Genomic DNA, 20574 nt, shown 5'->3' on the forward strand with positions numbered 1-20574 from the left:
AAACCCATCTGCTGCCGCCCCTTTCTTGTGGAGTGTGGTGGCCAGGCTGTGTTGTACCACTATGATTCCCTCTAACAAATTCATAATGAAACGCCAGTCTATATTGTTGTCTAAATTGATAACTGCCACTGTCCAAGAATCTAATTGATAGCCCGCTGCACACACATCTTCAAACAATTGTGTAATAGAATGGATTTCTTGCAAAAGTAGGCTTTTCAAATAGCAGCATCCATTGGCAGACTTCTCTGTTGGGAACCATCCTGAACCGTAGTATCAGGGTAACACTCCTTAGACTGGGCACTAGTGAAACGACACTTTCGACTAAGACCTTGCAAATCTACAGCCCATATGATTGACAGGCTTGCTTCCTGCACTGGTAAAACTCCACTCCCATGGGGAAAAAGAGAGAAATAAAACCATGGGTATGTTGGTCTTAACACTTTGCTGTCTGCAGATCTCGTACAAATTTATTAGCTTGGCACCAGCAGTGCTAATTTGCATTACTTGGCTTGTCGCCAGCCATTCTTGGCATTATCTGGAGATTATAAATTGTTATGTTTTACTAATCTCATTGCTCTCATAAGTTCTCAACATTGTTCCCCTACTTTCATTATATTTCGAAGATATATGTATGTAAATAAACACAAAATTTGTTTGCTTCATAGCTTCGTTTATTTCCATTGTCTTTGGTACTTATTATTTCTCTTTCATATGATATGCAGCAAAACTGTCTTCAAGATGTAATGCAACTCCACAAGATGTGCACATTAAATTTTTTTTTACATAAATGGCAGTTTATTCATTTTCGTTTATTCGTTTTGGAAATACATAGGCCTATATGTTGCTGTTGTTTTATGTGACCAGAAAATCTGTCAACCGGACCATGATGGGTCATACGCGATGTAGTGGCAACCTCCTAATTTTGCTCCATGTATTCATCATAAATAATTGTATTGTCTCTTTAGTTTGCCATGATGAAAGGGCACAAGTACTTATAAAAACAACAACTTGTTGACGTGTGTAACTTATTGTTACCTAAACAAAACATAGACAGAATGCAAAAGATACTAAAGTGCTGCTGCCAGCCACTGCGTGATACTCTGCTCGTTACCACTGTGGTGTCGCCAACCACTGAGCTATACTCAACACATGATACCACTGTGGTGTCGCCGGCCGTTGACTGCTATTTTGTGTACAACACCACTGTGGTATCGCCAGATGGCAGATTGTTAATATGATGTCAACAAGCCACACATTTCGTCAAATGGTAGGGATGTTGGATGTTGAAGAAGTGCTATCTTTACTGACAAGTGATACATTTGGGAAAAGGTCTACAACAGAAAGAGGGCTTTAATGAAGTTAGCATCTATTACCCTGAAGGCTGTGAAGTGTTGCCAGAGACAGTTCTTATATGCCTTCCAGTTCTTGGCAGCTTGATCGTAGGTGGGGAAAACTGGTGAGGTTGGGCAAACAGGCTCGTCAACACCCTTTCCAACATGGCCATGTGCGTCTGCTACTGCATTTCCAGATTCTTCTGGTTTTCCAACTGTTGCTGCAGAAAGCTTTGAAGTGCTACCTGCAAAAAGGCACCTGTCATGTCATCACTTCAGTGAAAAACACGAGTGATCATACAACTACGCTTGTCCACCACTTGTGTAGTAACTACACACATAAGTATGGACATAGAATGAAAATTGCTTTAATGAGTAAACTGTTTAGAAGTTCCATACATAGCCCAAAATGCCAGGCCAAATCCAATACAATGCAAAGAGTCCGAAGAGCAAAGCTAAGTTAACATTATAACACAAAATAACAGAGTGAGGCCTAGTGCACTCCACTCTGGGATTATATCAGATAGATTGCTTGTCCATCTCTCGAGGTGATACTGCATGTCGGCCCTGATGCGGTGTTGCCTCCAGTGTTTGATTATGCTGCTGCACAGTGGCTGGACCTCCACTGCCGGGCACTGGTAATGGCAAGGATACAGGGTACAGAATTTATATTTGGTGTGATGAATATTGGTAGTGTACTGGTTGGTATAGTTGTGATGATTATAAATCTAGGTCTATTGTCACAGTGTGTTATGAAATGGAGAAAACACTTAAGGTTCATAGTGGGGTAGACAAATGGTATACTTTGTGTTATTGGAAGAAGTTTTAGGGAAGTGTACCTGATCTATAAAGGAGATAGTGTATAGAACACTAGTGTGACCCATACTTTTTAGAGTGTTTGGGAATCTTACCAGTGAAGCAATTCAGAGGTGCCTCTGTCCACGTGGACACTTTGCAGAAATTAAAGTGTGCCATCAAGTCCAAATACCCAGGAATGTTGATAGACGGCATCATTCTGTTGCAGAATAATACCTGCCCACATGTTGCCCAGGTTGTTTCATCTACACTGCAGAAGTGTCACTGGAGCACTGTTACACAACCTCCATACAGTACCAATCTCTTTCCCTGTTTTCCTTATTTTTGGGGCCCTGAGCAAAGAGATTTGTTGCCGTAGAGTTGCTTCAGGAGGATATGTACGTGCCTAGATACAAACATGATTCCATAGGCAACCACAAACATTTTTCCACAAAGGCATTGACCATCTTGTTTCACAGTGGGATAAATGTATTAACAGTTACAGCAATTACTTTTCAAATAATAAACAGTTTACTTACTTTTTTCCATCTGTGACAGTTTCATTTCACTGTCCTTTGTATGTCAAGCTGTATAAACTGTAGACATCGCAGTTGCATTTCATTATGAGGCTGCTTAATAGTGAATAGTAATGAGTGTTTTGTTACACTATACTGGGTGATGTGATGAAAGAACACTTAGAATTTGTTCAGATCCAGTTCTGAAATGCTTTTTAATTTGTCCAATGTTTAACTAAAGAACTTCATATAAATGCTGAGATTCAGATGGTTAAAATTCTCGATTCACATTCTGGTAGGAGCTGGATTCAGAGTATAGTTTGACTGTCAGTATGGTTAATTTGGGAGGAACAAAGTCAATCTGCTTCTGTATCTGTGCACTATCCCTTTTTTAATGTGTCTCTGATGTCTTTGTTGTTGAAGGGACCTTAAATCCCTGTCTTCCTTACTTCTTATTTTCCGATTTGAACAGTATGATGTGTCAAGTGAAATTGAGGGACATATTAGACTCTTTACTATGTGAGAAATCTTTAAATCACTCTATAGTTTGAAGAAGATAATTTTGGATGTCTGCAGTGGTGATTAATGTACTTGTGTCCTGTGAATTATACTGCTGTATAAGCAATAGATTAAAGTGTTACTACCATTGCTAATAGAATGATTAATTAACATTTCTGATAAGATTTGTAGAGAGAAATTTTGTGGGGAAACAACACTTGAAATGGATCTGTTGTCAATTGTAGTATAATTTGGCATATTTAAAATTTCTTGTGAAGGTGATACTACAATAGTTTATCCACAAACTTATTGGACAATTACATAGTGCTTTTTTAATGTTCATTCTTAATATAAAAAGGATAATGTTTTGCATACATATTGTCTTTTTGTTTTTGAGGGGTCTTTTGCAGACACACACACACACACACACACACAGAGAGAGAGAGAGAGAGAGAGAGAGAGAGAGAGAGAGGGAGAGAGAGAGTCAGAGTCAGATACATAGAAATACAGAGTTGTATAGCAGATCTAACTGTAGACACACTGCCACAGAAACAAAACAAAACAAAACAAGAGATGTTCCCATTTCCCATGATAAAGCAGTCGCGGTGAATGTGGATTGAAACAGACATGCTGAATGTGGATATACAGGATGTCCATATTTAAAGTTCCAGCTTCAAAACACTGTAGAAAGAGAACTGCTGCTCAGAATGATGTCAAATTTGACGAGAAAATTATTGGCGCAGGGGGAAACGTCATTTAACAAAAAAAAGTGATGAAAATTTTACCAGTAGATGCTGCTGTAAGTATCTTTAACTAAAGTAGGCTTGGCTTCAAATGACAGATGAATTCCAATATAACAGCTATGGTTTGAGTTGCACATTACACCATCCATACTGTTCAATTTGTATAACTGCACAAGTTCGGCAGTCAACAGTTCTGGCACTCTTAGTTAGATCCACCACAGCAAAGTCATACTTCATCAAATGGGAAAAATTGATTGCAAATTGTCCTGAGGCCAAAACCTGCATAATAAGCAAAATGACGTGGGTTTCTAATGTTGTGAGACTGGTGCAAGACATGTTCAGTATGTAGTATGTTGAAATCAAGACACAAAATGTTCCACAACAGATCGATGTGTCTCGGGGGCCATGTTCACAATGCACTGCACAATGTGCGCCATTGCTTCACCTATGTTCATTATTGGAACACTAAAAGTGACATCTCTCAAATAACCCCATAGCCAGAAGCCACATAGATTAAGATCAGGTGATCTGGATGGTCAGGCTGTAGGGAAATGATAGCTGATAATTCTACCATTTCTGAAATGCCTCTGCAGCAGCTGTTTCACTGTCTGTGCAATGTATGGGTGAGTGCTATCATGCATAAAAATGATCCTACCTATGCACCCATACTGTTGGAAGGGTTGGAATGGCATTGAGGTGCAAAAGACACTCATAAAGTTTCCCGGTGACAATGGTACAAGTAACAGAACCTGCAGAATTCATCTCCTCGAAAAAATTGGTAAACAATGCTGTCAACCCGTACTATATAGTCACTGTTGCTAAATGAAATTGTACCAGTTGACTTGTGTGCAGATTTTTACTTGCAAATGTCTTACAATTCTATGTATTGACAAGTCCTTGGAGATGAAAATGTGATTTGTCTGCCCACGGAATGTTCCACGGCCATTCATTGTCCACTAGGATGCGACCAAGAAATTCCAGACCAACCATTTGTCTTGCCGGCTGATCAGTCAGAAGCATCTCCTGACCATGGGTGATTTTAAATGGATGGCAGTGTAAGTTCTTCCATAGGATTTTTTGCACTGTGCTCGCAGGCATGTCCAGCCTTCGTGCAATGCCCTGTGCACAGCATGTCTGTACATCCCTGATTGACCCCTCCTGCATTGCTGTGACCACATCTTTGACAGATGTAGGATCAACTTCTTTCCTCCCTCTGCCACTTTGCATGTTAGAAGAACCTATCTCTTCAGTGTAATCATTTTGTGAGCCTTCATGGAGATAGTCATGTTGGGTGTTTCAGACACAAACTAAGCGACAGTTGTGTGGTGTGTATCTACTCTGACGCTTTAGGCACCATCTGTTGGTAAAATTGTAATTATTTTCTTTCCCATGATGTTTCCTCCTGCATTAATAATATGCTTCCCATTCTGAGCAATGGAGCTCTTTCTACAGCATTTTGAAACTGGAACGTTAATTATGGACACCCTATATACAAATCAAAACAAGCAAAGGAGAAAAGGTTGTGGCTAGTAGAGTGCAGTTTGTTGAAAAATGGATGCCTGCATATAGAACTCGGTGTAACATGGTAAGGAGCTGTGGTGGCATTGTGCTTTGCAAAGTGTATAAAGTTCGCCTCACCTCATGGTGAACCTCTTCTAACACGCACGCCTCCTTGAAGTTACTGACATGCAGTTCTCAGCTGCAAAAATTATAGAAAAAACAGCTGTACACATCGTAACTACAAGTTGCACTAAAATTGTTTTGTTGGTGCAAGGAACAGTTAAATAAAAGTATTTATGTGCATAATATCTCACTCCATTACGATAAGCTTTCATACACCAGTTACTACCCGGCCTTGCTCGTAACTGTACAAAGTCTGAAAAGTCCGCACACACACATCATTCACAACTGTTGCCAGTTTATAGTAATTATGAATTATTCTTCACCAAAAGTTTACAAATGGATTGTTTCTTTTAGAACAGCTGATTCAAATGTTGCTATAATCAGTCTCGCAGAACAAAATCTTCAAGTTTGCGAGTAAACAACATGCCATGTGAAATTTAATTATTTAAATTTCATCAAATGTTCCGAATTTGATACTGTGCTTTAATTCATAGTCCATTCCACACTTTACAGCACTTCACAAACATTTTATTACCAAGATATCACAGTATTAATAATTTTAAACAGAGCACATATCAGTAGGTCTGATCACTATGATGTCCTAGCTCTGACTCTACTCATCTCTTTACACAAAAGAAGCTTGTAGTTCCCAAAATACATGTGAATATGCTAATTTCTGATTGACAGAGAAACATTTGCAAAGCAGAATGAAGCTCGCTCAATCCTGCACATATGTACAGAACAGTAAATTATTAAAATAAATTTTGAAAATCCACAAATATAAAATTAATTCCCTCTTAAGTCCTATCAGGTGTTCCCCAGGGAAGCATCCTGGGACCTCTGCTGTTCCTGATCTATATAAATGACCTGGGTGACAATCTGAACAGTTCTCTTAGGCTGTTCGCAGATCATGCTGCAATTTACTGTCTAGTAAGGTCATCCGAAGACCAGTATCACTTGCAAAGCGATTTAGAAAAGATTGCTGTATGGTGTGGCAGGTGGCGGTTGACACTAAATAACGAAAAGTGTGAGGTGATCCACATGAGTTCCAAAAGAAATCCATTGGAATTTGATTACTCGATAAATAGTACAATTCTCAAGGCTGTCAATTCAATTAAGTAACTGGGTGTTAAAATTACGAACAACTTCAGTTGGAAAGACCACATAGATAATATTGTGGGGAAGGTGAGCCAAAAGTTGTGTTTCATTGGCAGGACACTTAGAAGATGCAACAAGTCCACTAAAGAGACAGCTTACACTACACTCATTCGTCCTCTGTTAGAATATTGCTGCACGGTGTGGGATCCTTACCAGATGGGGTTGATGGAGGACATCGAAAGGGTGCAAAAAAGGGCATTTCGTTTTGTACTATCACGTAATAGGGGAGAGAGTGTGGCAGATATGATATGCGAGTTGGGATGGAAGTCATTGAAGCAAAGACGTTTTTCAGCGCAGCGAGATCTGTTTACGAAATTTCAGTCAACAACTTTCTCTTCTGAATTTGAAAATATTTTATTGAGCCCAACCTACATAGGTAGGAATGATCATCAAAATAAAATAAGAGAAATCAGAGCTCAAAAAGAAAGGTTTAGATGTTTCTTTTTCCCGTGCGCTGTTAGGGAGTGGAATGGTAGAGAGAGAGTATGATTGTGGTTCGATGAACCCTCTGCCAAGCACTTAAATGTGAATTGCAGAGTAATCATGTAGATGTAGATGTAGAACAAAACTGCTTTACCAAAATCATAATTTCATTTCCCCAAGACCATAAACTGACTTAATAGTTTATAACAAATTCCCCAGTACAGATGACTAACACACACTTCATTCTCGAACATTCCTCACATAACCAATTACTTAACTGTGTAGTTTAAAAACTTTATATAAACAGTATTTCACATTCGCATCTTCATTCAATTTCATAACTAAGCACAATCATTGTAGCAGTTAATAAACAGTTAGAAAATTAAACAAACAGAACCGTAAATAAAATTAACAGTAGGTTGACTGCTGCTCAAACAGTGTCTGTTATCTAGTGACCTCTATCAGCTGACATAAAAACTACATACTCTCGAGCAATCTGATGCCAGCTGTCCTGTGCGTGACTCATACTGCACATCCGATCATGGCTGTAATGTCTCATCTAAATAGGTATTATGTAGAGACAGTACACCTCAGAGCCAGAAAAACTTTAATACCAAAAAATAATTTTAAATATGATAACTGTTTGTGGCCTCACTAAACCAACATGTAAATAAAACCAGAATTGCTACTGTGACCACTACCAATGCTTTTAAATAAAACGAAATGCATTTGGTGTAAGGAAAACTTTGTATGGTTTCAAAAGACGGTATAACCACCATATTATTTGTTGAACATTTAACATTAATTGGACAGGTGCAGTACAAGTAGCATTCTCTGCGTACTAATTGGTTTACAAAAATCTATTAAGTTGTTTATTTATTTAAATGTCAAGTTCCATAGGACCAAATTGAGGAGCAAATCTCCAAGGTCATGGAACGTGCCAGTACATGATCTTACAAACATAAAAATTAATAACAGATAAAAATAAGTGTTCATGAACCTAAAAGAAAATCATTCCATAAGTTTAAGCAAAGGCTATCAGCTATACAATGAGAATCATCTTAATTTTTCAAGGAACTCCTCGACAGAATAGAAGGAGTGACCCATGAGGAAACTCTTCAGTTTCAATTTGAAAGCACATGGATTACTGCTAAGATTTTTGAATTCGAGTGGCACCTTATTGAAAATGGATGCAGCAGTATACTGCACACCTTTTTGCACAAGAGTTAAGGAAGTCCGATCCAAATGGTGGTTTGATTTCTGCTGAGTATTAACCGAGTGAAAGCTGCTTATTGTTGGAAATAAAGTAATATTGGTAACAATAAATGACATTAAGGAATATACATATTGAAAGGCCAATGTCAAAATACCCAGACTCGTGAAAAGAGGTCGACAAGAGGTTCGTGAACTCACACCACTTATTGCCCGAACCACTCGTTTCTGAGCCAAAAATATCCTTCTAGAATGGGAAGAGTTACCCCAAAACATAACACCATATGACATAAGTGAATGAAAATAAGCAAAGTAGACCAATTTATGTGTCGAAATGTCACTCACTTTCGATACCGTTCGATTAGTGAAAATGGCAGTATTAAGTCTTTGAACAAAATCCTGAACGTGGGCTTTCTCCGACAGCTTACTATCTATCTGAACACCTAGGAATTTGAACTGTTCAATTTCACTAATCATATGCCCATTCTGTGAGATTAAAACGTCAGGTTTTGTTGAATTGTGTGTTAGGAACTGTAAAAACTGAGTCTTACTGTGATTTAACCTTAGTTTATTTTCTACAAGCCATGAACTGAGGTCATGTACTGCTCTACTTGAAACCGAGTCAATGTTGCACACAACATCCTTTACTACCAAGCTAGTGTCATCAGCAAACAGAAATATTTTAGAGTTACCCATAATACTAGAGGGCATATCATTTATATAAATAAGGAACAGGAGCAGCCCCAACACTGATCCCTGGGGCACCCCCCACTTGACAGTACCCCACTCAGATCCCACATCACAGCCGTTATCAACATTGTGAATAATGACCTTTTGCTGCCTGTTGCTAAAGTAAGAGGTGAACCAATTGTGTGCTACTCTCCTTATTCCGTAGTGGTCCAACTTCTGGAGCAATATTGTGTGATCAACACAGTCAAATGCCTTTGTTAAATCCAAAAATACTCCAAGCGTTCGAAACTTTTTGTTTAGCCCATCCAGTACCTCACAGAGAAAAGAGAATATAGCGTTTCCAGTTGTCAAACGACTTCTAAAGCCGAACTGTACATTTGATAGCAAATCGTGTGATATAAAATGATCAATTAACCTTACATACACAGCCTTTTCGATAACTTTTTCAAACACTGATGGCATAGAAATAGGTCTAAAATTATCTACATTATCCCTTTCTCCCTTTTTATAAAGCGGCTTTACTACTGAGTACTTTAATCGCTCAGGAAACTGACGATTTCTGAAGGAAAAATTACAAATATGGCTAATTACAGGGCTAACATGTGCAGCACAATACTTTAATATTCTACTAGACACTCCATCTTAACCATGAGAGTCCTTAGTCTTCAGTGATTTGATTATTGTCTCAATCTCCCTCTTGTCTGTATCACAGAGGAGTATTTCAGACGTCAATCTCGGAAAGGCATTTGCTAAGAAATTTATATGATTTCCTGTAGATACTAAATTTAATTCACCAGCATTGCTCAGAAAATGGTTGTTAAATACTGTACATATATCTGGTGTATCAGTAACAGAAATCTTATTACTGCAAACTGACTTTATATCGTCAATCTTGTGCTGCTCACCAGACACTTCCTTCACAACTGACCATATGGCTTTAATTTTATCCTGTGAATTAGCTATTCTATTTGCATACCACATACTTTTTGCCTTGCTAATAACATTTTTAAGAACCTTGCAATACTGTTTGTAATGGGCTACTGTAACTTGATTGTGACTACTTCTAACATTTTGATATAATTCCTGCTTTGTTCTACATGATATCCTTATCCCACTAGTCAGCCAACTGGGCTGTCCATTACTGCTAGTACCCCATTTAGAATGTTCTAATGGAAAACAACTCTCAAAGAGCATGAGAAATGTGTTATGGAAAGCATTGTATTTATCATCTATATTATCGGCACTATAAACATCTTGCCACTCTTGTTCCTTGACAAGTTTTGAAAAACTCGCTATTGCTGTTGGATTAACTTTCCTACGTAGTTTGTAATTAAATACGAGATTGGTTTGAGTACAAAAACCTTTTAGTGTTAAAATTTGTGCATCATGGTCTGAAAGGCCATTCACCCTTTTACAAACAGAATGCCCATCTAGTAATGTAGAATGAATAAAAGTATTGTCTATGACTGTGCTACTGTTCCCCTGCACCCTAGTTGGAAACAGTTTGCATCAGATCATATGAATTTAGGAGATCTACCAATATCCTTTTTCTTGCACAACCATGTACAAAATTAATATTGAAGTCACCACATAGAACTACTTTCTGGTACTTTCTACAAAGTGAATCAAGAACCCTCTCTCTAACTTAAGCAAATATTCTCTGAAGTCGGAGTTAGGGGACCTATAAACAACAGCAATTAGAAGTTTAGTTTCACTAAACTCAACTAATGCTGCACAACTTTCAAATATCTGTTCAGTGCAGTGTCGTGATACATCTATGGACTCAAATGAAATACTGTTTTTTAAGTACAGAGCCACTCCCCCACCCAGCAAGGAACTCCTTGAGAAACAGCCAGCTAATCTGTAGCCTGGTAAAGGAAGCCTCTGAATTATCAAATTATTTAAGTGGTTCTCTGATATACCAATAATTTCAGAGTTAACATCTATTAGCAGTTCACTAACTTTATCTCTAATACCTCTTATATTTTGATGAAATATGCTAATTCCTTCTCTACTTGGAAACATTACATCCTCTGGAGGTGAGCCCTTAGTTAGAGGCACTTCCTTTAAGCAGGCATACCTATCAGCTGACTTCAGTCTAAAAAAAGGTGCAGCTCTAACATCAACTACTATAGGAATTTTCCATGAGTGATACCACTACCACCACCACCACCACCCACTACACTGTCACCTATAAGCTTAGCCAGCCTCCCCTTCCCATACCTATTGAGGTGCAGGCCATGCCTAGTGAAACCCCATCTACTGATAGACCCAACTGGCACCACTGAGATGTGATCCATGCCCTCCACCATCAGTGCCCTCCCCAGCCCCACATTAATGCACCTAACAGCCACATTAAGGTGAGGCCGATCATGACGCTGAAACAGTTGCACGAAATGCACATTAGTACCACCAGTTTGAGTAGCTATCTTAACCAAGTCACCACTGACATCATATTCCCTGTCCCTATCGAGACTCTTCCCTGCTCCACCCACTATCACTACCTGATCCTCTTTCATAAAATTCTTACATGACTCCCCTACGCTTTCAGTCACCTGAGCCAACCCTGCACTACGCTTTCTCACTCCCCAACACTTCCTGCAACTGCTGGCCCACATCTCTACCGTGGGAACTACCTAGCAGCAGAACCTTCTTTCTGCTAGACTTTGCAACTAACCTAGGCCTCCTAATTGCTGAGGACTAATGCAAGTTACCTACATCTACAGCTACACAAGGCTCCTCTCCACTCAACTCTGACAGTTGGTTGTATCTATTGCTTGTATGCAAAGTAAAACTGTCTGAGTACCTCCTCTTCCTAGCTACCTTCTTGCCAACTGCCAGTTCCCATTCCCCACCACCCTTCACCCTCCTCAACCTATCTAGTTCTTCTTTTGCGCATAGTAACTGCACCTGAAGGGCACAGATCTTATGCTCCTGCTCCTCTATTAACTTGTTTCTACTACAGATTCTACATTCCCAGGAGAGGATCTCCCTAAAATGACCACTGGATTCCCCAGTGCATTCCCCCCAATGAAAATACTTTGAACAAATCCCACACCGTAATCCACTACTCACGAACCTACGACAGAGCCCACACTTTTCACTCATGATAAATGTTACAGTAACTGAAAACAAAAACTATATGTCTACGTTACCAAAGTTCAGTTACACCAGTGAACTATTTAAGAACTAACAATAATGGTCTCGAAATTCTCTGCCTACTAAGAAAGCAGCTACTTGTATTAATACTACTACAACACAGCCGATACCAACACCAGCAAAACTTCACAAAATTATTAGCTACAACCAAAAAATTAAAACTACCACTATCCTTTCTTTTTCCCAACAATTATTATTTTCTTGTTTGGGTGAGGTCACACAAAAGTCTATAATTTAAAGAATTAAAGATACACAAAATTTGACTACACCAAAAACATAGGTGTTTATTTCTGCTGAAAAAAATGTGTTACCATTTTTTAATGTTTTTGTTGGATTTATGTCAGGTGGAGTCCAGGTAACAGACATAAAGAAAACATCAGAAACTATTCAGTGGACAGATGGAGCTACAAATGGCAATCCAATATTGCACTACACAATTTCGGGGCGTACAAGATGGAATAACACGTGGATGAATCTTTCTCAAAGTAAGTAATTTCACTCTCCATTTAGTTACTGTTCCATTTGTTACTTTTATTTGGAATTAATTGAATAACATGTCATAGATTAAGTTATAATGTATATGTGATGAATTGTTTTTGGAACTTGAAATATGTAAGTGATGTGTTGCAGTGAAAGATGATGAGTCCAGGCCCCAAAATATTATGTCTATCAAACTTTTCTGAAATCAGATGACTACTCAGATAGTTCCACTAGTGAGGTCATTACCAGATATTGCCCCCTTTTTTGCATCTATGTCAGTCTCTAATGAGGCTACTCATGGCAAAAGCTTAACCTTAACCTTCTGCCTACCTCATAAATATTGGAACAAACAGTCCATATTTTTTATTCAAGTACTCAGAATGTACTTATTGTCAAACTAATTAAAATAAAGTGCCCAGGAAAATACTGTAGGCATCATATGCTTGTTGTTGGATTATATTTCAACAAATATTCTGTAAGAGTAAACAGAGCTGTGACATTTGCTATGTTCCGTGAGTGAATGCATTGCCATCTCTCCCTCTCCCCCCCCCCTCCCCCCCCCCCCCCCCCACACACACAATGGTAATAAATGACAAGTACTCAGGGGATCCAGTCACTGGCACAATTTAGTGTTGGATAACCTGAGTTTCCCATGCTGGAGACTGGTCAGCACTGTCAGTACTTCATTACTGTAAACTCTGGCTTGTTTCAGTGCCCGTTATTGCCTGTGATAGTGAATTTGGTGCATTGCATGAAAGTATAGATCTTGGCTTAATTGCCTAGATCATGTGGATGGTAGAAACTTCTATTCTAAAAAGTGGGTAAAAATCTCAAATTGGCAATGGGCCACTGGAGTGGTGGAAAAATAATCAATAGCAGACCACCTTTGGGGCAACTGATGCACCTAAATTGCAACACAATTATGCAGGCGTGACAGGCTCAGTTGAAATCATTTTGTCTGTCCCTCGTATCTAGTATTGATGCAACAGTCATAGTACCAATACTCTGAATGGTTTGAGTTGGCTGTCACGGAGTATTATACTTGCACAATGTAGAATGCTTGAGAGACTACTCCTCCAAAGTGGGGTGGCGTTATATCAAAATTTAATGAGAATAACTGTACCCCTCAGTGCTAGAATATGAATATATAGTTATAGGGGGATCTTTTGAAAATATGTCCTTTTTTGTATACATCAATGTTTGGAAAATTTGCTATGAATCTGAAATTTAAAAAAAAACACACTCTTTGGCAATTTTTTGATAGAAACTGCTACAATTTTGCACACCAAAGATCTGGGGTAGTATCCAGTGACTGTAGAGTAGACCAACAACCTTAATGTCAATGTACCAGAAGTGGAGTAGTGGCGAGCACACTGGACTAACATTTGGGAGGATGACAGTTCAAATCCCTATCTGGCTTTCCAGATTTAGTTGTCCCCTCATTTCCTTAAATCTTTTAAGTCAAACACCGGAAAGATGGAAAGAACACAGCCAGTTTCCTTCCTTGAATCTGAGCTTGTGCTCCATCTTTAATGATCTCATTGTGAGCAGGGTGTTAAACTCTAATTGTAGTCCCATCTTTAAATTCAGTAAGGGGGTTTAAGCTGTAATTAAATCATGGGTATAGACACAGCTGAACTGCAAAATTAGCGGGTAGTCACAGGGATGAACAACATAGAGAACAAATTCAGTGGCACACTACAGAAGATTGGTACTTGTTTTAACATACAGTTTACTAATACTTCCTGAAAATGTGGAGGACAGTTTTATCCTCTGCCAGGCATCTGATTGTGGATTGCAGAGAAGTGATGTAGATGTAGGTAAGAGATAATGTGGGCAACAGAAGACGTACTTCAGTTGATAAAAAGAAGAAGAAAATTCGAAAATATTCAGCAACAAAAGGAATACAGCAATGAAAGCCACTTAGGAATGAAATCAATAGAAGGTGCACACAAGTTAAAGCAGAATAGCTGCAGGATAAATGTGAAGAAATCAAAGAAGAAATGGTCATTGGAAGGACATATTCTTCATATGGAAAAATAAAAATAATTTTCGATGAAATTAAAAACTACTGTATCAAACTAATGAGTGCCAATGGAGTCCTGCTCTTAAATGACACTAACATCAAAGCAGCACTCTACAGTAAATAAATAACTCTTTTAGGAAGAGGAGCTACCAGCTTATAGTGCTTGTGGTACACCAGTTTCAATACACCACATTTTAACTGGTTGCCTGTTTTATCAGAAAAGAGGAGAAGAATTTGTTCAGGTTACCTCTATTTTAGGTATCACTAAGGTCATGGTGAAACAGGTTTTAAAGTTTTATATGTTTCTGAAACTTTGGTCAAAATTATTAGGTAGTATCTTGTAATATATGTCAGAGGATTTGGTTCAGTTTAGTGTCAGTGGTCAACGAGGTATCTCCATCTGACTTTTTTAACATTTTTTACTGTTTAATTAGTCACATGTAATGAAGGTTTTTTTAACTTTTTAAGCATTATTTTCTCTGACTCTTGCTGTTACTTTATTTAATTAAACTGAGCTCGTTCCATAGTAAAAATGCTGTGAGTAGTAATGACCCAATTGTTGTGTCCTTTATTAAACTCATCAAATGTTAATTTTTACAGATGTAGAAGCAAAAGAAGTTTATCTTTACAATGGCCGTAAAGAAGCTGCAGTGGAAAATGTTCTGTCACCCTGGTCTGGCTATGAATTTAGAGTACCAGCTGCAAATGCTCTCGGTTATGGACCTCCATCTGCACCATCACCTATTTACAACACACCTGCTGATGTTCCTCACAAAGCGCCATCAAATGTTGGAGGTGGTGGTGGGAAAATTGGTGAACTGACCATCACATGGGATGTAGGTATCCGTATAATTACTTATCCAGCTGCAGTTAAAACATGGTATAATAGTGTAAAGCTAAGCATGCCAGAGAACATGCTATCCATAATCCTGGAATGAAATAAAGCAAAAGATGTATAGCCTACTCAGTTTCAGAGAAAGAATTAATTCTATATACATTTACACTTGCCAATTTACGATGTCAGTGGCATTGTTCCATCCAGTTCACATTCACTATCGTTGGAATCGGCACCAAAACTGTCATCTTCATTATCATCATCATCATCATCATCATCATCATCATCATCACCACCACCATCATCACATCATCATCATCATCACAAGAAATCATTCATTCTTTGTTCTCATTTATAATTCTTGTATTAGGCTACCAACATTGTCTACTTTCTTCTTCCATGATGTGATGTCTACGTTAGCAAGACCTACACATAGCAGTCTTTCCAGTTCTGCTATTGTAAAAATCTTGCTGTTATTTCTAATATATGCCTTAACATCTCCGAACCTATTCAGTTGGGTTAAAATGCCAGTGATAAGACAGTAGCCTAATTACCATATGACCGAACCCCTACAGTTTCATCTACAACATATGTAGGCATCACAGGCTTATTTTGTTTTATGAGCAAATATAACAACAGCTTTGTCATGCTCATGTCAGCAATGTCTCACTTCCAACCACTGCTCCATAGTTTCTTTGTGGCCACTAGTGATGGGAGTTTTGTCTAAAATCACAGAGTGGCAAGGTGCATTATCCATTACAAACACAGTCAGAACACTACACTGGTGCAACAAATTTTTAAACTATTGCAGAAATCATGGGTGGTCCAAATCCTCAGGATAGTCATAGGTGTTTTTTATGAAAAAACTAAAAGTCCTTCACGCACAAAGCCATTTGAAGAACCTGCATGGGCCACTAGTAATTGGGATCCTCTTCCTGTTGGATGATGACCACCACTGTTCAGAGTATCATCTGTCCAGCATTTATCAATTGATTCTCCAGTGCTGACCCAGGTTCCATGTAACCAAATAAATAAGTTTATATCCTTTCCTACAATTTTGTGTAAGAAAATGTTACGAGCTGCAACGATGTGAGCTTTTTTGCGCAACAGTTCTTCTGCATCTAACTTTTTAAAGTGGAAGCCCATACTTCTTAATACCATTTTAAATAACATTTTTCCAATAAGAAAAGATCACATTCTTTTAAAGAAATTAGCAACTACACTATTGTGGAGTATTCTTTCCTGCTATAATACCCATAAATGTGTTGACAAATTGCATGAATTTGGAAAGAATCGAGATCTGTAACTGGGAGAGGCTTCCTTTTTTTTCTTCCCAGGAGTTCTTAAAACCATACTGTTTTCTCCACATATGCTTTGTTCAACTCTATTTACTTCAGTATTGTGCGGTCCATGAAATAGCACCTCTTTCCTTGTACCCGTTTTCTGACTGAGTCCTAGAGTTTGTGAGTTATGCTTTAAAACTTTATAGGTAGGATATGATGCATGCCCACAAATAGGAATAAATTATTTTTCTTGTTTGTAAGATTCATGCATCCTCCATAGCAATTCCAAGACCTGACTATTTGACAGCACTCTGCGGCACAACAGATTGTCACATGGTGAACAACGCCATTTTGGTGACGTTCTTTAATAAAAAGAAACTGTAGTCGAGGCAGTAACACAACACAACACAACACAAAAGCAGGTGGTAGCACACTAACATACAATGTTAACACAGAAGCCAGCAAAATGGTAGTGTTGATGCTGGAACCGGCTTTTGTTGCAGTGCTGTAATCAGTTCAGAAATCTCAACACCTCACATCTCTCACTTATTTGTCACATATATTGCCAACAGCGTTTAAAATATCAGTCATGATTCTGAATCACTATCACTCGATTCCTTGTTGCTCATATCTTCATACAGAGCATCGTCCTCTGTACCATCTAGTGCCTTGGATATCAAATATTTTTTAAATGCTTGTTGCACAGTCTGATTTGGGACACATTTCCATGCATCATAAATCCATTGGCACACTTGTGACAAATTTGCACGTTCTACATGTCCTGTTCATGTCAGTTGTCTGTTGCTTTTTGAAAGCCAGTCTGTGTACATGCGTTTTAGCATGTCCTTAAATAGTTTATTGAAACAGATGTCAAATGGTTGCAAAATTGATGTCATCCCTCCTGGAATTACTGCCAAGTCCGTTTTGCTTTCCTGTAATTTTCATTTTACTGCAGATGTTGTACGGGCTGTGCACGCATCTAATACCAACAGACTGTGTAAGCCAAGCATTGTGCCAGGACGACGATTCCACACACGTCTAATCCGTTCCAGCGCCATGTCCTCCGAAAACCACCCAGTTTCGTTTGCTTGTACAATTACAGTTTTTGGAAACCCTTCCTATGATGGTAAAATCTTTTGCTTGAAAACTATGAATGGGGGTAATTTATGTCCATCTGCTGTGCAAGCAAGCATCACGGACATCCGCTGTTTCTTGCCCCCTGATGCAACAACACTTATGTCTTTCTTTCCTTTGGCGTCAACCGTATAATTTGACAGCATGTCAAAATATACAGGAGTTTGGTGAGAATTTCCTATCTGACCAATAAGGTATTGCTTTTCTCTGCACCACCTAATTATGAAGCGCTGAAATTCCACAAGTTTTTCTTCATAATTTTTCGGCAGCTTTTCTGGAACTAAAGTTTGCTTCCAAAGTGAAAAACCCCAGTGCTTCATAAACAGATCAATCCAGCTGCGACTAGCCTTAAAATTTTCGATCTTTTGCTCTCTAGCAATTTCATGTGCCTTAATTTTTAAAATTTCGGCTTTCACAGGCAAGAATATCTGACTCTGTTCCTTAACAAATTCATTTAAAATCACTTCTAGTGCATGATATTAGCCACACTTTGGGCCAATAAATGCTTTCTTGCTACTTGAACATTCAAATAATTTGTCTCTCTGCAGTCGCCATTGCCTGACGTTGCTCTCATCAATCCCATATCGCAGACCTGAAGCACGATGAGAACTTTCCTCCACAAAAGAAATAACTCTCCCTCTTGAATTTGGCGCTATAATCAAAGTGATACATTATGGTTCATGAACACCAACAAGCACTTCACAAAATTCCATGGAGCAATAGGTGCTGCTAAGTGAAATCTTAATGAGCCCCAGTGTATCAACTCATGCAACAATCCTAAAGCCTTGTGCATTGGTGGTATTTTTGTGTAAATAAATTTATTTTTGTTGCTATGAACATTTGAAAGGCTGCTACATTCGAAGATGAACAATATGGAATTTCTATTTACTTCGTTGGATAATGTATGAAAATGCAGTGGTCAAAACTCGGGGTGGAGAAAAAAGCTCATCTTCTACTCTTCTTCTTCTTCTTCTTCTTCTTCTTCTTCTTTTCTCTCTCTCTCTCTCTCTCTCTCTCTCTCTCTCTCTCTCTCTCTCTCTCTCTCTCTCTCTCTCTCTCTTTTTCCTGAAGTGGAAGTTTTGGCACCAGTATTTATCTTTGTGCCTGGCCTGCAAAGCATGCCTGTGTAGTGCTACATATATTCGACAGCAGAAGTTAATTGTGGTGGCACCTACCAACATTTTTCAGAACTTCCGCGTACTTTGCACTCGATTCTTAGCCATAGGCGTTTTTATGGATTACAAAAACCGGAAAGAAAGTGTGGCTTTGATTTGAGTAAATACAGTAGTGACCACAAAGAAACTATGTTGCAATGGTTGCTAGCAAGAGGCGTTGCTGTGGACATGAGTTTGACAAAGCCTGTAAGGCCTGCAAATGTTGTAGATGAAGTTGTAAGGACACTGAGTTATATGGTAAATAGGCTATCACCTTATCCCTGCCATTTCAATCCAATTATATTGGTTTGGGGTGACGTTAAGACTTACATTAGAAATAACAAGAAGTCTTTTTACCACAACAGAAGTGAAAGACTATTACATGCAGGTCTTGCACTGTAGACTCCACCTTATGGAGGAAGAAAGTGGACAATGTTGGTAAGCTTATTTGAGAAGCACAGGCTATAGACGTTATTGTAAATGAGAATAAACAATTAATTATTTATCTTGATGAAGATGATGACAACGATGGTTTTGGCACTGATTTCTGGATTATGGTAATGTTGGAGAACTGGATGGAATTGCACCATTGACATTGTAGCTTGGTGGGTGTAAATGTATCTGGAATTAATTACTTGACACTGTAACAGAGCATGTACCTGTTTCGTGTATGGGTGTCGATAGCATGCTCTTTGTTATTCTTAGGTCTACATTATTATATGGTGTTTTATATGCAACTATTACAGTAACAATTCAGAATGGCTTCTCATAGACAATATCATTAACTTTGGTTGTTATTTATTTGTTCTAGTGTTTCATATACTATCAAGTGCTTTTTCTCTATTGCTGTTTTCTCCATTGTCAAGAACGTTTTCTTTGTCATACTTACATCTATAATATCATGTGACAGCTTATGTACATGGTGATCCTAATGTACATTTACAAAACATAATTGGGAGATACCAGCTGTGGGAATGTGTGGTGGCAGCTATTGCTACCTCACTGTTGCGGTATAGCCAACTACACGTGAACTGTCCAAGTGACATGTTTCAGTTAGCCTGGGTACAGTAGCATGCTTCAGTATTATGGCACAGGGATTTTAGTGTGTACCAGGACTTAGATGTACCTGCAAACAAACAAATAATAATTAGTTTTATATTTTCAAAGTGATAATTAAAATCTTAGACTAACCATTGTAAAGGGGTAAAAAATGCCCAAACTGGAGATTTAAATAAATTTTATTTTATTTTATTTTACATGAATCTAGTATACATGTGTTGAAATTAGTAGTTTACCTTGAAAGTCATCATTTTTTGAATATGGTATCACTCAAATGGCATACTAGGTTTTGCATGTATTCTCTTGTGTCTAAAAGTGAAAAGTGTATACTGTTGTTGTAATCTTGAACTTGAAGGGCTTGCACAGCTTGCATGTTGTGTGGATGGTGTTAGAACTCATTCTTCAAAATTTTTCTCACCAGTTGCTGCCATCTCGCTGACTTTGACTGAGCTCTTT

At 38.3% G+C, this 20574-nt stretch overlaps 1 protein-coding gene across 1 annotated transcript in view; it reads left to right on the top strand.

The window, feature by feature from the left end:
• The first annotated feature begins 418 nt into the window (after positions 1–418).
• Positions 419–20574, top strand: part of LOC126297971 (contactin-like) — an 83688-nt gene continuing 63532 nt past the window's right edge. The window contains exons 1-3 of the mRNA XM_049989287.1: positions 419–422; positions 12492–12632; positions 15254–15489. Of these exons, the coding sequence (XP_049845244.1) occupies positions 419–422; positions 12492–12632; positions 15254–15489 (381 nt within the window). The remainder of the gene's footprint in view (positions 423–12491; positions 12633–15253; positions 15490–20574) is intronic.

This window comes from Schistocerca gregaria, chromosome X (assembly GCF_023897955.1).
Source record: "Schistocerca gregaria isolate iqSchGreg1 chromosome X, iqSchGreg1.2, whole genome shotgun sequence".
Lineage (NCBI taxonomy): Eukaryota > Metazoa > Arthropoda > Insecta > Orthoptera > Acrididae > Schistocerca > Schistocerca gregaria.